Below are 19,093 nucleotides of genomic sequence, written 5' to 3' on the forward strand. Positions count from 1 at the left end.
CACTTCAACAAAAGTCAACAGTAGCTAGTACGCCGTCCCATCCCCTTCAGATGAAACCCACTCTTCTTGGTTGGTCTACATAGCCCAAGAGGGCTCAGCCACTGCTGGGTTCTGCAGTTCCATCTTGCTCCCCCTGCCCCTGTGTGCCCTGTGTTCCAGCCATAGTACCTGTCCTGCCCCAGGGCCTTAGCGCCTGCTTGTCCCTCTCCTTGGATCCTTTGCCCACCTCTTCTCATTGCTTGTTCCTGCTTACCCTTTAGATTTCACCTTGGATGTCACCCCTTCAGAAAGCCTTCCCTAATCACCCTTCCTAGGGGTCACCCTGTTGTCTGAATCACTGGTCCCTGTTTATTTCCTCCATAGTTCACCAAATTTTCTTTCCAACCCCCAGCCCCCGCCCCACTAGGATATAGCTTATATCATAGCAGCATCTGTGGTCTGTTTTATTCAGCGCAGAATGACCTGGTGCCCAAATGTAGTATGTGACAAATGGTCGGCTTATGGTAAATATTTGGTATATGAGTGAATGAGTGATTGAGTAAATAAATGAAGACTGAATTGGCTGCAGACATTGGTCCAGGCAAGTGTGGTCCAACTATATTAGATATCACAGCATAACAAATTCCCCCAGCTAAAAGCATCAAGCAATTATTACGTCATACTTCCTGAGAATCACGAATCTGAGAGTGGCTTATCTGGGTGGTTTTGGCTCAGGGCATCTCTTTCGTGAAGTTGTGGTCAAGATGTTGGCCAAGACTATACTCATCTGAAGGCTGGACTGGCCTGGAGGATCTGCTTCCAAGATGACGCACTCATATGGCTGTTTTCAGGACACCTCAGCTCCTTGCCCAAGAGAACTGCATGAGTGTTTTCATAATATGGCAACTAGCTTCTCCCAGAGTGAGTGATCCCAGAAGGAGCAAGACACAACATATTTATAATTAATCCTTGAAAGTCCTATACTATTGCTTCTGTGTGGGCCGCTCAGTTGGTTGAGCGTCCAAATGGCTCAGGTCATGGTCTCACAGTTCATGGATTTGAGCCCTGCATTGGGCTTTGTGCTGATAGTGTAAAGCCTGCTTCAGATTCTCTGTCTCCCTCTCTTTCTGTCCCTCCCCTGCTCACTCGCTCTCTCAAAAAAATAAAATTAAATAAAAATAAAAATAAAAACCAAACCATGAAACTATTATCTCTGAAACTTTGCTTGATTTTTTTTTTTGGGGGGGGTTGACATTTGTCTTTATTCATATAGCAAAGAGTTTACATAATCTCTCTCCCTTCTAGCTATCTTGCCAACAGCTCAGAGAGTCAACAAACTGACCAGAAGCATGTTATAAGGGTTGATGTCAGGATCTGAACCCAGATTCCTCTGGCTCAACTGCTCAAGCATCTTTCCCTTGTACCATAACTCTGGTGGAAAGAGGGTAGCCAAGAGCCAGCAAGGGGGAGAAGCATAACTTCAGACCCAGGAAGCAGAATGAGAGGGTTTGTCAGGCAGCCAGTGGCCATTGTAATCCAAATTGAGAAACTTGACAGGGACTCACTGTTTACTGAAACTTCTCCACCCACAACCATCTCTCTTCCTCTCTCACTTCCCAAGTGCTTCTTCTTTTTCTGAAAATACTTCAGTTTCTGCCAGCTCCTGGCTGTCCTGAAAAGTTGGAAGGTCCACCATGTGGGCAGCGCAAAAACAGCAGAAATTTGGCTTTAAGTCTGAGTATGCTCTGTGATGGTTAATTTTGTGTGTCAACTTAACTGGCTGTTCAGATGGAACATTATGTCTGGGTGTGTCTGTGAGGATGTTTCTGGATGGGATTAGCATTTGAATCTGTGGACTCAGTGAGGTAGGTTGCTCTCCCCTGGGTGGGTGGGCCTCACCCAATCCAATAAGGATTTGAGTAGAATTCAATGAACAACAGAGGAAGGAGGAATTTGCTCCTTGCTGCCTGATGGCTTCAGCTAGGACATTCATCTTTTCCTGATCTCTGCACTCCTGGCTCTCAGACCTTTGAACTTGGAATGAATTTTGCCACTGACTTTCTTGGGTACTCCTCACCTACCATAGCCATGGAGGCCAATTCCTTATAATAAACTCCTCATATTTTTCCTATTTGTTCTGTTTCTCTAGGGAACCCTAATACACGTGTTTTTGACCCAGTGTCAGTTTACTTCTCTAACCCTCAAGCCTGCACATGAGGACCTAATTCAGGAAGATCCATGTGAAAACTCAACACAGGAAGGTCCAAAAGCTCACCACCTCCTGTCACCTCCCACTACATCTTCCAGAGTTGATGTAACATTGGTGTTTCAAAGGCTGATATTGAGAAATGCAGAGTAAAAGCCTAGGAGGTCAGCAAGCTGAACATGAAACAGCATGGGAACCATCCACAGAGTGAATTGAGTCTCTCTTGCAAGGAAAAAATAATTAAGCAAAGATAAGTTAAAGGCAAATGTTATTACCTTCCTTTGGGCTAGAATCAGAAGTATCTTTTTTATTCCTCTTTGGCTTCACAGTCTCTCTGAGGTCCAGAGAAGCCTGGGCCACTTCTATTTTGTGAAGCTCTCAGCATTTTAAGAAAAGAGAGATTCCAAAATAGGGTTACAAAAATTATGGCATATTTTTTTAATTAAAAAAATTTTCAATGTTTATTTCTTTTTGAGAGAGAAAGAGTATGAGCAGGGGAAGGGCAGAGAGAGGGAAACACAGAATCTGAAGCAGGCTGCAGGCTCTCAGCTGTCAGCACAGAGCCCAACGCAGGGCTCTGACTCATTAATCATGAGTTCATGACCTGAGCCAAAGTCATACACTTAACCAACTGAGCCTCCCAGGAGCCCCAAAAATTATGGTAAATTTTAGAGTAGGAAGAGGTGGCAGTTTGGCTTGGCCCCCAACACCAGCCTGTAGGATGCTGAGCCCCACTACCTGCCTAGACCTGGTGCCTCGAGTGAGGTGTCCCCGAAGGCACAAGCTTGTCGTCACGATGCCAGGAAGCACCCCTGGGCCGTGGGCACTGGGGCTCGCAGAAGTGCTGACCACCCTGGAGCTGAAGGGAGAGTGTGAGTACTCCACGGACAAAAAAAAATATGGCATATTTCAAATGTGTGAAGCTCATGAATCAACTTTTTGATACACAAATGGTCATAAAGTATAATTAACTGGATTATAAAAATGATTCCTGAATTACAGTGTTAATTTACTTGTGCTTTGGTAGGAATAAAACACATATATAAGTACATAGGATCAACATTTATGTCAATGCAGCCCTGCAGTTGTGTAAACAATTCAACTTAGAGACAATGTTAAAGACCACTTTTGAGGCTGTTCCTGGGATGCCAGGCCAGAGACAGAGTGCATACATCTCTCCCCACACTGCAAGGTAGACCCTCCCCTTCCAGCCTCCAGCCCATGTCTGCCCATCTCTCTTCGTCCCGGCACCTCTGTCTCCTTGTTTCTCACTCTCTCAGCTTCTTTTCCTCAGACCTTGCAGGCACTGATCATGGTCCTTGAAAGAGCTGCTTCCCTTGTTCATGGGCAGTGAGAGGAAGCATTGCCAGCTGTCACCACACCAAGTTCTAAGCCAAATGGCCATGTTTAGTAGGGGGCACTGGATCCCTCCATCTCTTCCAGGGGGTAAGAAATCCAGAAGAGCCCTGTGGTGCTGCTTCTCAATAAAGCTGAAGCCCTGGGCCAGAGGCAGATGTGTCTTGTTTTTTCGCCTGGTTCTATCCCGTTCCCCAGGCACAGGGTATTAGAGCCTCACTTATTCTAGTCTGAACTGCCCTTCGGGCTCCAGACCCCTGGCTGGATCTCGAGCCTTGGACCTTTGAATGTCTAGGCACACCTTTGGTTGGTCCCAAGGGAGACAAAGTGATTCCCATGCACATAGCTGATGAGCAGGATGTAAGACTCAGCCCGAAGAGGAAAGGCCATGAGGACACAATGGTGTTAGTTCTGACACCTGGGGGTGGCCAGGATCAGGATATTTGAATCAGCCAGGAGGGACTCAGCAGCTGAGAAGCAATCCTGTTAGAGCAAAATTATTTTTAAGTCCTTGAACAGGGTCTACAGAGAAGCTCTGCAGATGGTCACTATTGCCATCTCTTGGTGGCTTGAAGAACTGCCACAAGTGTGCTTTGGTGGTTTCCTTCATTTTCATCCATGAAGTTGGGAAATAGAAATCCTTTCTGTACTTGGGTATCAGGCTGTGTTATGATCCTTCCAGATCCCTCCAGACAGAGGGCTGGGCCTCAGGGAAAGTCTCCAGCCCCTTGGAAAAAACATATTGGGTTTTCAGCAAGATAGATTAGAGCTCAGATTTGGGAAGAATTGGCATCTATTTAAATTTTCTTTGATTTCTGTCATTAGCATTTTGTAATTTTTGACATATGTATCCAGTACATACTTTGTTAAGTTTATACTTAAGCATTTCATTTTCTTTGGGGTTATTGTAAATGGAATTGCATTTTAAATTTTGGTTCAGATATGTTCATTGTTAGTATATAGAAATGTGATTGATTTTTGTGTGCTCATCTTGTATTCCATGACCTGATGAACTCACCAATTGGTTCTATGGGATTTTGTGGGTCACTTGAGATTTTCTACATAGACAATTATGTCATAGGCAAATAAGAAGAGCTTTATTTCTTCTTTTCAATTCTCTATGCCTTTATTTCTTTTTCTGGCCTATTGCAATGGCCAGAATTTCTAGTGTTAGGATGAGTAACAATGGTGAGAGAGGGCATCTTTGTCTTGCTCATGATCTTAGAGGGAAAGCATTTAGTTTGTCATCACTAAGTATGATGTTAGCCTTTCTTTTAGATGATCTTTATCAGGTTGAGGAAATTCCCTCTATTCTTATTTTTATGAGGGTTTTTTTTTTTATCATGAGTGGGTATTGGAGTTTGTCTTATACTTTTGTAGTGTCAATTGATATGATCTCATGATTTTTCTTTAGTTTAATATGACGAATTACAACGATTGATTTCTAAATATTGAGCCAGCCTTGCACACCTCTAATAAACCTCACTCCATCATGGTGTATAATTCTTTTTATACATTGCTGGCTTCCATTTGCTAATATTTTGTGGAGGATTTTTGTGTCCGTGTTCATGAGACATACTGATCTTTAGTTTTCTTTGTACTATTTTTGTTAAGTTTGATATCAGGATAATACTAGCTTTATAAAATGACTTGGAAAGTCCTTACTTTATTGTCTCTACTGGAAGAGATTGTGTATTAATTCATCTTTAAATGCTTACTAGAGTTGTCTAGTGAATATGGGCCTGGATATTTCTTTTTAATGTTTATAAATTACATATTTCATTTCTTTAATGGTAATTGGACTTACTGAGGTTATTTATTTTGTTTTCGGTCAGTTTTGGTAGTTTGTGGCTCTTAAGAAATCGGTCCATTTCTAAGTTTTTTAAATTTATGGGTATAAAATTGTTTGCAGCATTTCCTTATTATCCTTTAATGGCTTCAGGGTCTTAGTGAAACCCCTGATATCATTTGGACATTCTCTCTATGTTCTTTGTCAGTCTTGCTAGAAGTTTCTTGTTTCTATTGTTGTTGTTTTAAAGAATGGGATTTTTGTTTCACTAATTTTTTTCTATTGTTTTCCTGTTTTCAATTTCACTGTTAGCTTTGGGTTTATTTTGATCTTTTTTCTAGTTTTTTTTTTAGGTAAGAATTTACATGATTGATTTAAGATCTTTCCTATTCTAGTATAAGAATTAGGGGCTATAAATTTCCCTCAAGCACTGCTTTAGCTGTGTGCTATATGTTTTGAGATATATATGTATATATAATTTATATATATATTATATATATATAATGTTTATTTATTTTGAGAGAGAAACAGAGAGATAAGGAGACAGAGAATCCCATGTAGGCTCCATGCTGGCAGCACAGAGCCCAACATGGGGCTCCGTCTCACAAGCCATGAGATCATGACCTGAGCAGAAACCAAGAGTCAGACACTTAACCACCTGAGCCACCTAGCCACCTCTGTTTTTCTGTTTTAAATTTCACTGATGTCTGCTCTTATTTTTATGATTTTCCTTCTACTTGCTTTAGGTTTATTTTGCTCTTTTTTTCTAGTTTCTTGAGGTAAGAATTTACATGATTGATTTGAAACCTTTCCTCTTTTCTAGTATAAGAATTAGAGGCTATAAATTTCCCTCATAGCACTGCTTTAGCTGTCAGCACAGAGCCTGACACAGGACTTGATCTCATGAACTGTGAGATCATAACCTGAGCCAAAATCAAGGGTTGGAATCTTGGGACACTTGGGTTGCTCAGTCAGTTGGGCATCCAACTTTGGTTCAGGTCATGATCTTGCAGTTCATGAGTTTGAGCCCTGCGTCAGGCTCTATCCTGACAGCTTGGAGTCTGGAACCTGCTTCAGATTCTATGTCTCCCTCTTTCTCTGCCCTCCCACCCCCCACTCACACGGAATGTACCTGGGGCCTGGAACACATCCTCACTGGGAGATAGGAACCCACACAGACTGTGCTGGGTTTATTACTTTTTGTGGGAATACCTTTCAGGTTCACTGAGTGCTACTTTGCTCTGCTTAAGTGCTAGAGTCAGCGACCCTCAGGAGCACCCCAGTTTCCCTATATTTCAGCCCTCACTGGGAAGGGGTCTGGGTTCTTGTGCAAGACAAGTGGGGTGCATGAAACCACACTGCCCACACTAGCTATAGAGTCATGCACCAGCCATAGAGAACAGATGCACAGCCTGGCTCCCTCTCTCTCTCCTGCTGTAAGTAAATGATGCACCCCTTGAGCCTGGTGTGTGTGTGTTGTCTGTTCTCAGTGACCTTGAATCCTGCAATGGCCTCTTTCCTGGGTCACGTTTACCTGCCTTTGGACCTCAGCTGCACAGTCTGGCCATCCCGTGAATAGTGAAATGAAGAAATATTTCAAAATGGCAAAACCCAAAAAGTAAAATGTTTGACAAACCAAGTAGTCACACAGAGGCAGAGCAATGGGGGCTCTCAGCCATTGCTGATGGGAGCATTAACTGGGGCAGTGAATGGGTTTGGAAAAATCATTTGGCATTATCTAGTGTGGCTGAGCATATGCAAGCCCTAAAATCCAGCAATTCTATCCCTAAGCACATGTATATATCTTAATGAACTTATTTCATGTATGTACTAGGTGACCTGTATAAAAATGTTCATAGCAGCACTGGCTGTGGAATGGCTCCAAAATGGGCAACAACCCAAAGCCATCAACAGAAAAATGGATAAATAAGATATGATGTATCTTATCTTCTCTAATCTGAAGGGCTGTTATGTGTGGGCAGCATATCAAAAGGCACAAAGGGTGGATGCATCTCTTTTGAAGTCCCCACAAGGGGGGAGAGGACACCCCAAGGATAGCACTGAGCATGGTCAGGAGTAGGGCCACTTGCAGAAGGACCAAGAATTCCAGCTAAGCAGGAGCCTACAAGGAACATGGTGACAGATGGTGAGCTGCATCTTCAAGACAAGGCCCCAGGTCTCTCCTTTCTGCCCCCTTCCCAAGTCTCTCTGATCCTGTGGACGCAATAACCCACATTTGGGCCAGACTTGGGTATCTGGATATACCACCCCGGCCCCTCAGCTCAACAGCTGACTTTGGGGGTTAGGTGGGTGATACTGAGAGCAGACAGAGGGTTTCCCCGGATAGGACCTGGCTTCTAGAAAGAGCTTCTTTGCCCTAAGCCCCACCCCTCCTCCTGCCAATCAATACTCTCAGAAACTCAGCTCAGGTTGGGGCTGTTTTGGTGATTTCTCACAGATCAGAGATCATTTGTGAACCAATCCTCAAGGGGATACCTTGACATCTTCACATCTCATCCTGGGGCCTCCTCTGCTGAAATCCTTCAGTGGCTCCCCATTTCTCAGAAGATGCAGGCTACCCACCCCCGTGAGAGCTTGCCTGGCCTTTCCACATCTACCTGACTCCCCAGATTCCTGTCCCACTGGCCTCAGTCAGGGTGCTTACCTGCCCTGAGCTCTGCTTTTGCTCTGCCCTTCCACCCTCCCTCCCTCACCCGCCTGAAGCTCTTACCCAAGAGGCTGTCCCTGTTTTCTGTCACCCCATCCTCTGAACTCTTACCCTTTCTTCTCCATGACACTTATTACAAACCAATATTATTTATTTCTTTATTTTCTGAAGCCAACCATTAGATCATAAGGCCAGGTTTTGTTGACTGCTATATCCTCACCATCTAGAAATAAGCCTGGCGCTATGTAGCCTCTTGGTGAATATTTAGTGAATGAGTGAAGAAAGGAAGGAATGTTGAGTTGAGAGTCTGCATTGAGGGTTCTCAGGAGGGTGAGGTCACCCAAAAGCGGGCCCTCACCCTGGACTCCCTTGACCAACTGGGCTGTGCCTGGTGCCGATTTCTGCCGGCAAGTTAGGAATCTGTGGAATGTTTCCCACGTTCTCCCCAGCCAAGCACCAGGCACATCTACATTATATACACATTTCTGTATGTGTGACGTATTTCATTACAATTTTTCAAGGTTGTTTTTTCTGTTTTGTTTTGTTTTGTTTTACAAGTTTTTGGTGATCAGGTGAGAAGAGAAATAAAGTTTGGGGCCAGAAGTTTCTCCTTCTCTAGTCTGAGCAGTGGTGTCTCTGGACAGGATATCGATGGGCAAGGAGGGCTGAAGGCCGTTGTCATCAGGCTGTTTCCCACAAATTGCCCACTGGGGCCTGTTCACCCAGAGGATGGCACTGAGCATAATCAGAAACAGAGGCACCTTCAGGAATATGAGGAGCAGGAAGTGGACGCGGTCAGACAGGGACCTGTGGGAGGAACACAGTGATTAGCAGGAGTTTCCTCCTCGACAAGAAGCCCAGGCTCTTCCTCTCCCCCACCTGCTGTTGTGCTTAGGTCCCGTCATCTCAAAAGTTAATATCAGTGTCAAAGCTGGTTGGTACCAGGGCCGGACAGCCCCGTGCTGAGGGCCACAGACTCCTGTCCTTCAGCTCAAGAGTCGACCTTGAGCGTCAGGATGCAGCAGACGTATGAGGATGCAGTGGTGAGGACTGGAGAAGAAGGGAGATGAGAGAGCTTCCGGAAACAGCTTTCTGAACTCACAGTCCACAACACTCACAGGAACTCAGCTCCTGCTGGCCCCGACCTTGAGGACGAAATGCCCCTTTGAATGAATTACTCACTCAAATTCGTCTTGACTCACCTTCAGTACCATCCATCGTGGGAGCAGCTCTTCTGCCTAAACTGTTCAAAAACATCAAGCCCCAACCCTCCTACACTGTTGGTGGGAATGTAAACTGGTGCAGTCCCTCTGGAAAAGTGTGGAGATTCCTCAAAAAATTAACAGTAGAACTCCCCAATGACCCAGCAGTAGCACTGCTAGGAATTTACCCAAGGGACACAAGAGTGCTGATGCATAGGGGCATGTAGCTAAACATGTAGCCCAATGTTCATAGCAGCACTCTCAACAATGGCCAAAACATGGAAAGAGCCTAAGTGTCCATCAACTGATGAATGGATCAAGAAGATGTGGTTCATCTATACAATGGAATACTACATGGCAATGAGAAAGAATGAAATCTGGCCATGTGTAGCAACATGGATGGAACCTGAGGGTGTTATGCTGAGTGAAATAAGTCAGGTAGAGAAGGACAGATACCATATGTTTGCACATGTAGGTGGATTAGGAGGAACTTAACGGAAGACCGTGGGGGAGAAGAAGGGGAAAAATAGTTGGAGAGAGGGATGGAGGCAAACCATGAGAGACTCTTGAATGCTGATGACAAACTGAGGGCTGATGGGTATGGGGGAGAGGGGAAAGGAGATGATGGGCACGGAGGTATTGGGATGAGCACTGGGTGTTATATGGAAACCAACTTGACAATAAACTATTTAAGAAATAAAACCATCAAGCCCCAGGAGTGACCTCCCCAAGTTCAGCTCATAGCCAATCTTCTCACCCCCTGAGTCCCAGTACCTATCCCCACCTCAGTTCCTCACAAATGCTGTGTTTCCTCTCCCACACTGGGCATTTGTTTAAGCTTTCTAACTTCCCAGTCCCTTGCCTGGCTCGCAGCCTCCGGGTTTGGCTGATGCCTGCCCCTCTCCATGGATGCACTGGGCCCTCTTGTAAACCCTATTGGCACCCTGGTTCATGTGCTCTCAAGCCCGCTTGAGAGCGGGTAGTCTTGGACCCGCCAGTGGTTTCCCACTTCCAACTCACCCATCTCTGCCTGAGGGCTCTCTCTAGCTATAGGAGTGTGTGCGGCTCACTGAGCAGAACAGGCCAGAAATGCCACAGAATCCATGTTCCCAAGAGTGACCCTCTCTCTGCCTGCAATACTCTTTCTCCAGATTCTTGCTTGGCTGGCTTTCCTGTATCCTTCAGGTCTCTGCTCATATATCTCTTCATTTGAGAAGCCTTCCCTCATCGCTCTAAGAAAATAGCAAAGCCCACCATCTTCCCCCACCATGAGAATCGATGCATGCGGATCATTACTTCAGCTTCCTCACCATTCAGTGGGACAGTTCTGAGGAATGTCCTATGTCCTATGTGGTATCTCCCAGGGTACCCAGTGGGACAGAGCCCAGCTGCTACTGTGATAGATCCTTTGTCAAAGTTACACCTCACTGGCTTTCCCGACTCCCTTCCTCCCTCACTATACTTCCTGGGATCACCTCTCCATAAATGAATTGCACCTAAGTCCTGTCTCAGGATCAGATTTTGAAGAAACCCAAACTGCAACAGCCTCTTGGTTATTTGTTTTCAGTGAATCTTGATTCCTTTCATCATGTCCCATAATCTTCCCATATGCCCCAGCACCCTATCCTTGGCACCTGCTTAATTCTCCTCCATAAGAATTATCATTAATGGACATCTTTCTTCCATCTATCTATCCCTCTGTCTATCATCTAGCCATCTGTCCATCATCCATCCATCCATCATTCATCCCTACCATCTGTCTGTCTTTCACACTCATATACACTCCCATGCACCCATATTTCCCACACACTCACACCCACACGGTGCACCCATTGAGTCTCTGAGGCACAAACACTGGGCCTGGCTCTTTTCTCCTGAGTTGAGATTTCCTCAGGTGCTCTGCAGGCATTCACTAGCTCAGATCACTTCTTCAGTGGCACCAGAAGAAAGCAGGGTCTTACCTGGGGGAAACAAACACTTGAACCTGGAAAAAGAGGTCTGGCAGGAAGCCGTGGAGTCCTTCTTCTCTCAGTATTGTTGCGATCCCACATCTGTATTTTCCTGCATCATCTGCAGTGAGGTTCTTCAAGGTCACTGTGAAGGTGAGGTCTGCAGAATGGTCCACGATGGACACACGGTCACTCTGCACCTCTCCCTCCGACCCTCTGGTCTCCACCATCTGGTTCCAAAGTAGCAAGCAGGGTTGTCGGCACCAGTATTTAGGAAACGCCTTGTATTTCTCCTTGTACCGGCACTGCACGCTCAGGGATCCCCCCTCAGGGCCTGTCACAGTGCTGGGGCCACTCAGAGATGAGAAGCCTGAAAAACACCATTGGTGCTTTCTTCACCTGAAGAGCCTGGACTGGAGGGGCCTTGGATGTCAGGTCCCTTGGAAACCCAGATGTCACCCTAAAGCTCGAAGAGGGAGGGGTCAGGAACCAGGGAGGTATGGGCTATAGGCGGACAAAAGGGGGAGACCTCTGAAGCTCCCTGGTTGAGATTCTGAGACTTGAGAGGCCATACCCAGCCTGTCTGTACTCAGCCAAATTAGAAGTGGGGGAAGAGGAAGATTTTGGGTGGCTCCAGATAGGTTCTGGGTCCCCAGACATGTCAGTCTTGAGAGGAAACAACTGTGCCTATCAATTACCAAGAATTGAATGAAGCCACTGAGTATATTCTGAATAAACGGATGGATGGATGGATGGACGGACAGATGGACAGATGGAATAGAAAACAGGAAGCAAGAATGGGAACCGAAGAAGTCTAGATGAAGTACAATATTGAGAGGTAGAAGGAAGCCTTCAGTTTCTGGCTATGTCCCCTTCCCAAATGATCACCTATAGGCCCCAAGCTTATAATCCCTGCTTGTATAGGTGGGACCTCCTGCCCATGTGCCTGGGTCATACCGGAAATGGGAGTCGGACAGGTGGTATATAAAGAGGCCATCAGGAAGGGGTTCATCTGGGCTCTGAATCAAGGACATTCACACTTGATGTCCTTCCTGGGACAGAAACCTGTGGCAACAGTTGCCATCACCTAGCATCTTTAGGAACTCCCTGCTCCACGCTGCTCCCTCCCCCACCCCTCGGCAGCCACCCACCAGCCTTGGCAAGTCCTAGGCCTCATCTCTAACTCTTCTGCCACCTCCAAGGACATGACATTGTCCTCCCTCCCCCAGGCACCCAGGAGGTTCCAGTTTTAAATGATTGGAGCTTCCTGCCTGGAGAGCCATGCCAGTCCCAGGCACTTGAGAGGTCCTCATTACTCCAAGGAACAGCTATTGTCTGATCTGTTCTCTTTTTTTCATGAAAAAAGAAATTTTAAAAACAATTTTATTTAAATTTTTTTAAATTTAATATTTATTTTATTATTTTTTTTTACTTAAGAGTTTTTTAATGTTTTTTTATTTTTGAGAAAGATAGAGCGTGAGTGGGGGAGAAGGAAAGAGAGAGAGGCACAGAATCCAAAGCAGGCTCCAGGCTCTGAGCTGTTCTGAGCACAGAACCCAATGCAGGGCTTGAACCCACGAACCATGAGATTGTGAGCTGAGCCAAAGGAGTTGCTCAACTGACTGAGCCACCCAGACGCCCCTTTGTCTGATATGTTCTTAACAAGAAAAGGGGTTAACCCAGGGCAAAAGGATGCTGAGAAATGATTTGGGCAAAATACCCAACTTCTGGAAAAGAATTGTGGATGCAATCTACCTACCTATCATCCATCTACCTATCATCCATTCTTTCCTCCTTCTATCTACCTGTCCAAGCAATATATTGTCATCCACAGAATGTGAGACTTTTGCTATTTTTTTATTCTAGTATATGTGCTGCCGAAGCGAGCACTCTATTTCTTTATTCTAAAACTAAAAGAAAGGGGCACTTGGGTGGCTCAGTCAGTTGAGCATCAGACTCTTGATTTTAGCTCAGGTCATGATCTTATGGCATGAGATTGAGCCCCACGTTGGGCTCTGCACTGGGCATTGAACCTGCTTGAGATTCTCTCTCTCCCTCTTCCTCTGCTCCTTGTTCTCTCTCTTAAAAACTTAATTAATGAAATTTATTTTAATTAAAAGAAAACTGTATTTTTTCCTCCCTCATTTTATTTTATTTTATTTATTTATTTTTTAATATATTTTTATTTATTTCTAGGAGAGAGAGAGAGAAACAGCGTGAGCAGGGGAGGGTCAGAGAGAGAGGGAGTCACAGATTGAAACAGGCTCCAGGCTCTGAGCTGGCAGTCAGCACAGAGCCCGACGCGGGCCTCGAACCCACGAACCGCGAGATCATGACCTAAGCGAAAGTCGGACGCTCAACCGACTAAGCCACCCAGGCGCCCCTCCTCCCTCATTTTAAATACCTTGCGTTTTCTTACTGGATTTCCTGGCAAGCAAGCTCAAGTGGCCCACTGACCTATATTCTACATCACAGGGCTGTCTGCCTCTCTCACCAATAATTTGCAAAGCAGTGGTTCTCAACCAGGGGTGATATTGCCCCCCAGGAGACATTTGGGAATGTTTGTAGATATTTTTGATTGTTCACAACTGGAGGGGTGGGGAGTTTCTCCTGGCATCCAGTGGGCAGAGGCCAAGGAAGTGGCTAAACATCCAGTAGTGCACAAGGCAGCCCTTTAACACAGAATGGTCCAGCCCCAATGTCAACAGTGGGGAGACTGAGGAACCTTGCTTAACGGGGCAAAATGCCCCAGTCTGAGGCCCTCCAGATGCAGGCTTGGGGCTGGGAGGACTGGGAGAAGCAACAGTGAACCTTCTCCGTGTAGTTGCTGCTGTCCCAGGCTCAGGCTGTGGAGGCACTGTTCTCTCCATTTCTGATGGGGTCGGCGGGGACCCTTCAGGGCTGGCTTTCCACCTTACCTACTCTTTCAGTTGCTTAAGCCCTAACCCTCAAGATCTGGAGCTGTTTCCTCAGGTCTGGATAAGAAAACATTCTTAGAGGGGCGCCTGGGTGGCTTAGTCGGTTAAGCGTCCGACTTTCACTTAGGTCATGATCTCGCAGTTCGTGGGTTCGAGCCCCGCGTCGGGCTCTGTGCTGACTGCCAGCTCGGAGCCTGGAGCCTGTTTCAGTCTGTGACTCCCTCTCTCTCTGACCCTCCCCTGCTCACGCTGTCTCTCTCTCTCTTTCTCTCTCTCTCCTAGAAATAAATAAAAAACATTTAAAAAAAAACATTCTTAGAGGCACTCTATTACACCTAGACCTTGACCTTGACCTTGACCCTCAGCCTTGCCGGCATCCACCGCCCCCCCCAACCCTCCTTGTAGTTTTTCTTCCCCATCTCAGCCCTGGAGCGTAAGGGTGCTCTTCCCGCTGTCTCAGTTGCCTCTCGGGTGCTGCACTTTTCCTCCCAGGTTCTTTCTGAGATCCCATGGGACAGTGCTTGCTCTGTACCCATCATGCACCTGACGTTCCCTACAGATCCAATTGTAAGATGTTGCCTTTAGTAATCTTAAATGTATGTATATAAAGTAAAAGAGACCTTGGGTTCCTAGCCTGTTAAGTGTAAAAGCAAGTAAATGGGCAAAGAGAGATTTCTCTCCTTTAGAAGCAGAAGGATGGCTTAGCTTGAGGTCTCCGAGGGCCCTCTTGCATATGGCCACCCTGCTTCTCTTGTCTCTGTTGCTGGATGGACATTGTCTGTAACTTGGGTGAGTGTGTTTTCCTTTTGTCTGGTCTCAGTCTTCTTACTGGTCAACCAGCTCCTGTGTGGTCTCTTGCCATGGGGCAGGGACTTTTAGACTTGGGTTTACAGAAATATTGAATCATAACTCATTAAATACAGAACATTTCCAGGCTCCTGGGTGGCTAGGTTGGTTGGGCATTGGACTTCGGCTCAGCTCACGATCTCACTGTTCACAAGTTCTGTGCTGACAGCTCAGAGCTTGGAGCCTGCTTCAGAATCTGAGTCTCCCTCTCCCTCTGCCTCTCCCCTCTCTCAAAAATAAATATTAAAAATATTTTTAATAAAAATAAATAAATACAGAAAGTATCATTTAAATAAAGATCCTTGAAATAAAAAGTAGCAAAAGAGGACCTTGAATTTCTGGAGGCCACCCTCCAGACTTTAGTTTGGCTTTCAGACTTCAAGAATAAGTCTTTTTCCCCTGAACTCTTCACAGTCCAAATGTCAGAGTGATAAACCAAAATGATCCTTATCAGTATGTGCTATTGAAACTCAGCATAATTTTTTTTTCCATCTGGCTGATCCCATCAGTAAAGGGTGTGGGATGCAACTATGTCTTTTCATGCCTGAGGATCACAGTGTCCCTATGCAGGACACGCATGCTTGACACAGGCCATTTCAGATTTATCTTAGTAAATGTAATAAATTACTTTTAAATCCTGAAATTTGTAATAAAATTACTTTATCTATCCTGATCACCAAAACTGGATGTTTAGAATGTGCTTTATTTTTTTAATTTATTATTATCATTATTTTTTTAAAATTAAAGTTTATTTATTTTGAGAAAGAGAGAGAGAGACTAAGGAGGGAAGGGGCAGAAGGAGAGAAAGGGAGGGAGAGAGAATCCCTAGCAGGTTCTGAGCATTCAACACGGAGCCTGACACAAGATTTGGACCCATGAACTATGAGATCATGACCTGAGCCAAAATCAAGAGTCAGTCACTTAACTGACTGAACCACCCAGGTGCCCCTAAATTTTTTAAATTAAATCATCTCTGTAAAGCAATATTATTTAAAAGTTGGTCCAGGTTTAAAGTCTAAAGCATGCTTGTCTGTTCAGCTTTATCATGCAGAGTATCTTTATGTTCAGAGTATCAAAATAGTGTCCTATTTTGGGAGTGATATTTATATTAAGATTTTTTTGTTTATTTATTTTGAGAGAGAGGGAAAGAGCATGAATGGGAGAGGGGGAGAGAGAGAGAGAGAGAGAGAGAGAATCCCAAGCAGGCTCCACCCCGTCAGCGCAGAGCCCAACTCGGGGGTCGATCTCACGGGAGTGATATTTTTAAGGGTTTTGGTGCATCTTGATTAATATAGCTAGAGGTGGGGGCAGTGGGATTAATGAAATAAAGGTTTTTTTCCTCCTTGGGCTCTGACGGTTGGCTCTGACATCAGATTACTCTGATTTCTAATTGCTACATTTGTGTTTTCATAGGATCAGAGCAAACTAATGAGTTGTCTTGATTTTTTTCCCTTTTTATAGTAAAATAGTTTCCTTCTAGTGTTCAAAAACAAAAAAGAGAGAGAAACATTGTTTATGGGAACTCTCAGAAAAGGATGAACAAGTCCCCAGCAGTGTCACTATCCAGGGGCTCATACTGCAGGGCCCCTGGGGCCAGCCCAGACCTGTGAGACACATAGGGTCCCCATAGGAGGATGTGTCAACAACTGGGTTACATAAACAGCTGTTCACAAGGAGGCTTTTGTAGTAAGTGACCATTGTATTATTTTTAAAAAGTGATGACCTTGAATATAAGTATTATAAGAAGAGCAATGACCTTAGCAATATTTCTCTTTGAACCTTGGTTGCCTTTTATGAACTGGTCTACGGTCAATTATTTGCATGTCTCTGCATCACGGTCTCTTGTTTTCATACAATTGCAATAAAAATAGGATTAGATTACGGGGAAAACTGGGTTAACACATCGATTAGCCAAATCAGTATTAGTTCTCTGCTCTCCTCGCCCTGGGCTGGTGCATAAGACAGTGTTCCTGGGGCGCCTGGGTGGCTCAGTCTGTTGCATGTCCAATTCTTGATCTCAGCTCAGGTCTTAATCTCAGAGTTGTAAATTCAAGCCCCACGCTGGGCTCCACGATGGACATGGAGCCTACTTAAAAAAAAAAAAGACAGGGGCGCCTGAGTGGCTTAGTCGGTTAAGCGTCCGACCTTTGCTTAGGTCATGATCTCGCGGTTCGTGGGTTCGAGCCCCGCGTCGGGCTCTGTATCTCCCTCTCTCTCTGACCCTCCCTTGCTCACGCTCTCTCTCTCTCTCTCTCTCTCTCTCCTAGAAATAAATAAAAATATTTAAAAAAAAAAGAAAAAGGATGCCTGGGTGACTCAGTTGGTTAAGTGTCCAACTCTTGATTTTGGCTCAGGTCATAGATCTCAGGGTTTGTGGGTTCGAGCCCCACATCAGGCTCTGCGCTGATAGCGCAAAGCCTGCTTGGGATTCTGTCTCCCGTTCTCTCTGCCCTTCCTCCATGTCTATTCTCTTTCTCAAAAATAAATAAATAAACTTTTTTTGTTTTTAAAGACAGTCTTCCTGATTTTCAAACTGGTGGTCATAATGATTAAAGTAGCCAATTTCTTTAGGGCTCAGTACATGCTCACCTAGGGGAAGCATCTTACCATCAATACCTCCTCCTCTTCAGCTGGGTGAGGTTTTTTTCAAGCTCACCCCCTCCTTTCTTTGCTTGTAACCTCATCTCTTCCCCATCACTAGCCTTGCCTCACACTGTTATCACCTGACCTGCCAAGCCCTGCTCACCTGGGACAGAGAGGAGCAGCAGAAGTGAGGGCACCCACATGGCCCCGTCCCTCCGGGTGTCTCTCCTGCTGCAGCTGAAACCTCTTCACCCAGGGACCGCTCACCCCGTCTCCCTCTTCTGCATTTCTTGGCACTTCTCTGCTTCCTTCTTCAGCTTGTTGGCTCTGTTCTCAGAGCTTGTCAGAAAATGGGGGAAGAGAGGGGTTCAGGGCATCATGTGGTCAGTTAGTTATTTGCTAAATTTTTTCCTCAGAAACATTTGAATGCACAGTTCTGGTTTCTGCTCCCCATGAGGGTAACACCCTTACCATGACTCCACCGCAGCCAACACACCCACTTGCCACAAGGCAGGACTGTCCCAGCTGAATTTGATCTAGATTTTCCGAGCAACCCCTCCCCTCTATGAATAGCAAATATCCTGTGGCTGGCGCAGCTGGCGCATACAGGCATGATGAAGCCTTCTCTGGACAAGACCAGCTATTTGCAGGGCCCAGTGCAAAATGAAAATACATTTGTCCTAGAATTACCAACAATTTTGAGCTGGTAGGACAACAGAGCATTAAATCAAACCCTTCTCAGGGGGACCCATTGTGACCTCAAAGGTGCCCCCATGAAGTTGGACTCATCTCCCACTCTTGGTGGAGCAGAGTGTGAGGCTGGGTACACCTCTGGGGTGGGCTCTGCTCTTCTCAGGCCCCAGCTTTCGATCTGGCTTCACCAGACCCCAGAGGCCTTGACTGGGTTCCTGTCTTGGTCGTGTGCTCCCGACCAGTCCCCATCACTCTGGCACCGAGCCCCCCTCAAGCCTCCCCTTTTAATCTGGTTAAATGAGCTGCCAAGATTCTCACAGATAGAAAAGTTTTCAGTACATCAAGCGATAACTCTGGTGCACCTGGCCAGAAATATGCCCCATGACATGAAACAGCCAGGGAGGACTTAGAAAGGCAGATGCCGATTGGAATGTCTTCTCTAAGAACCCAGACCCACGTAAATAGAAAAGTCTAAAATTCTGGAATCCTATTATCAAGCATCTCTTAGCTAGATGTTTTAGTAAATAAATTGCCTGCTTGTTCATTTCTTGGTGCAGCAGAAGATCTCATATATTCTGAGGTTTTGTGTGCGTAGGTGCACAGATGTGTGTGTGTGTGTGTGTGTGTGCACACGCACGCACAATTCCCCCTCCCACCATGTTCAACAATGACACAGAACTGACAGAGCTAGGGAGGAAGAAGTTTGCTAGAAGCAGAAGAATTTTCAATTCATGAACTTCCATTTGCTTGGGCTCCACTGCTCTCCCTTTAACCCTTAGAGGTTGGCTGCATGAAGAGATACAAAGATTCATCTACATCTCCTGCATCCTCTCCCTTCTAGTCCTTGTGACATTTTGTCTGCAAATTATTGTTTTCTTCCCAACATGCTCTTAAAGAAAATTGT

At 45.4% G+C, this 19,093-nt stretch overlaps 1 protein-coding gene across 1 annotated transcript; it reads right to left on the reverse strand.

The window, feature by feature from the left end:
* Positions 1-8,176: 8,176 nt before the first annotated feature.
* On the reverse strand, positions 8,177-17,851 carry LOC144225484 (protein CD300H-like). The gene is made up of 3 exons (XM_077756687.1): positions 17,660-17,851; positions 11,162-11,519; positions 8,177-8,805 (listed from the first exon to the last, which is right to left on the reverse strand). Exons 1-3 carry the CDS (start codon positions 17,697-17,699, stop codon positions 8,550-8,552), a joined length of 654 nt encoding a protein of 217 aa, XP_077612813.1. The 5' UTR covers positions 17,700-17,851; the 3' UTR covers positions 8,177-8,549.
* Positions 17,852-19,093: the final 1,242 nt, after the last annotated feature.

Source organism: Crocuta crocuta, unplaced genomic scaffold (assembly GCF_008692635.1).
Source record: "Crocuta crocuta isolate KB4526 unplaced genomic scaffold, BGI_CrCroc_1.0 scaffold50, whole genome shotgun sequence".
Taxonomy (NCBI): Eukaryota; Metazoa; Chordata; class Mammalia; order Carnivora; family Hyaenidae; genus Crocuta; species Crocuta crocuta.

What these genes read in the sequence shown, in the direction of transcription:
- LOC144225484 (XM_077756687.1), bottom strand. Translation starts at nt 17,699, where the DNA reads ATGTGGGTGCCCTCACTTCTGCTGCTCCTCTCTGTCCCAG. An exon ending in GCTGCTCCTCTCTGTCCCAG is followed by an intron (nt 11,520 to 17,659) that starts GTGAGCAGGGCT and finishes GGTGTTTTTCAG; the next exon opens with GCTTCTCATCTCTGAGTGGC. An exon ending in CAAGTGTTTGTTTCCCCCAG is followed by an intron (nt 8,806 to 11,161) that starts GTAAGACCCTGC and finishes TTCCTCCCACAG; the next exon opens with GTCCCTGTCTGACCGCGTCC.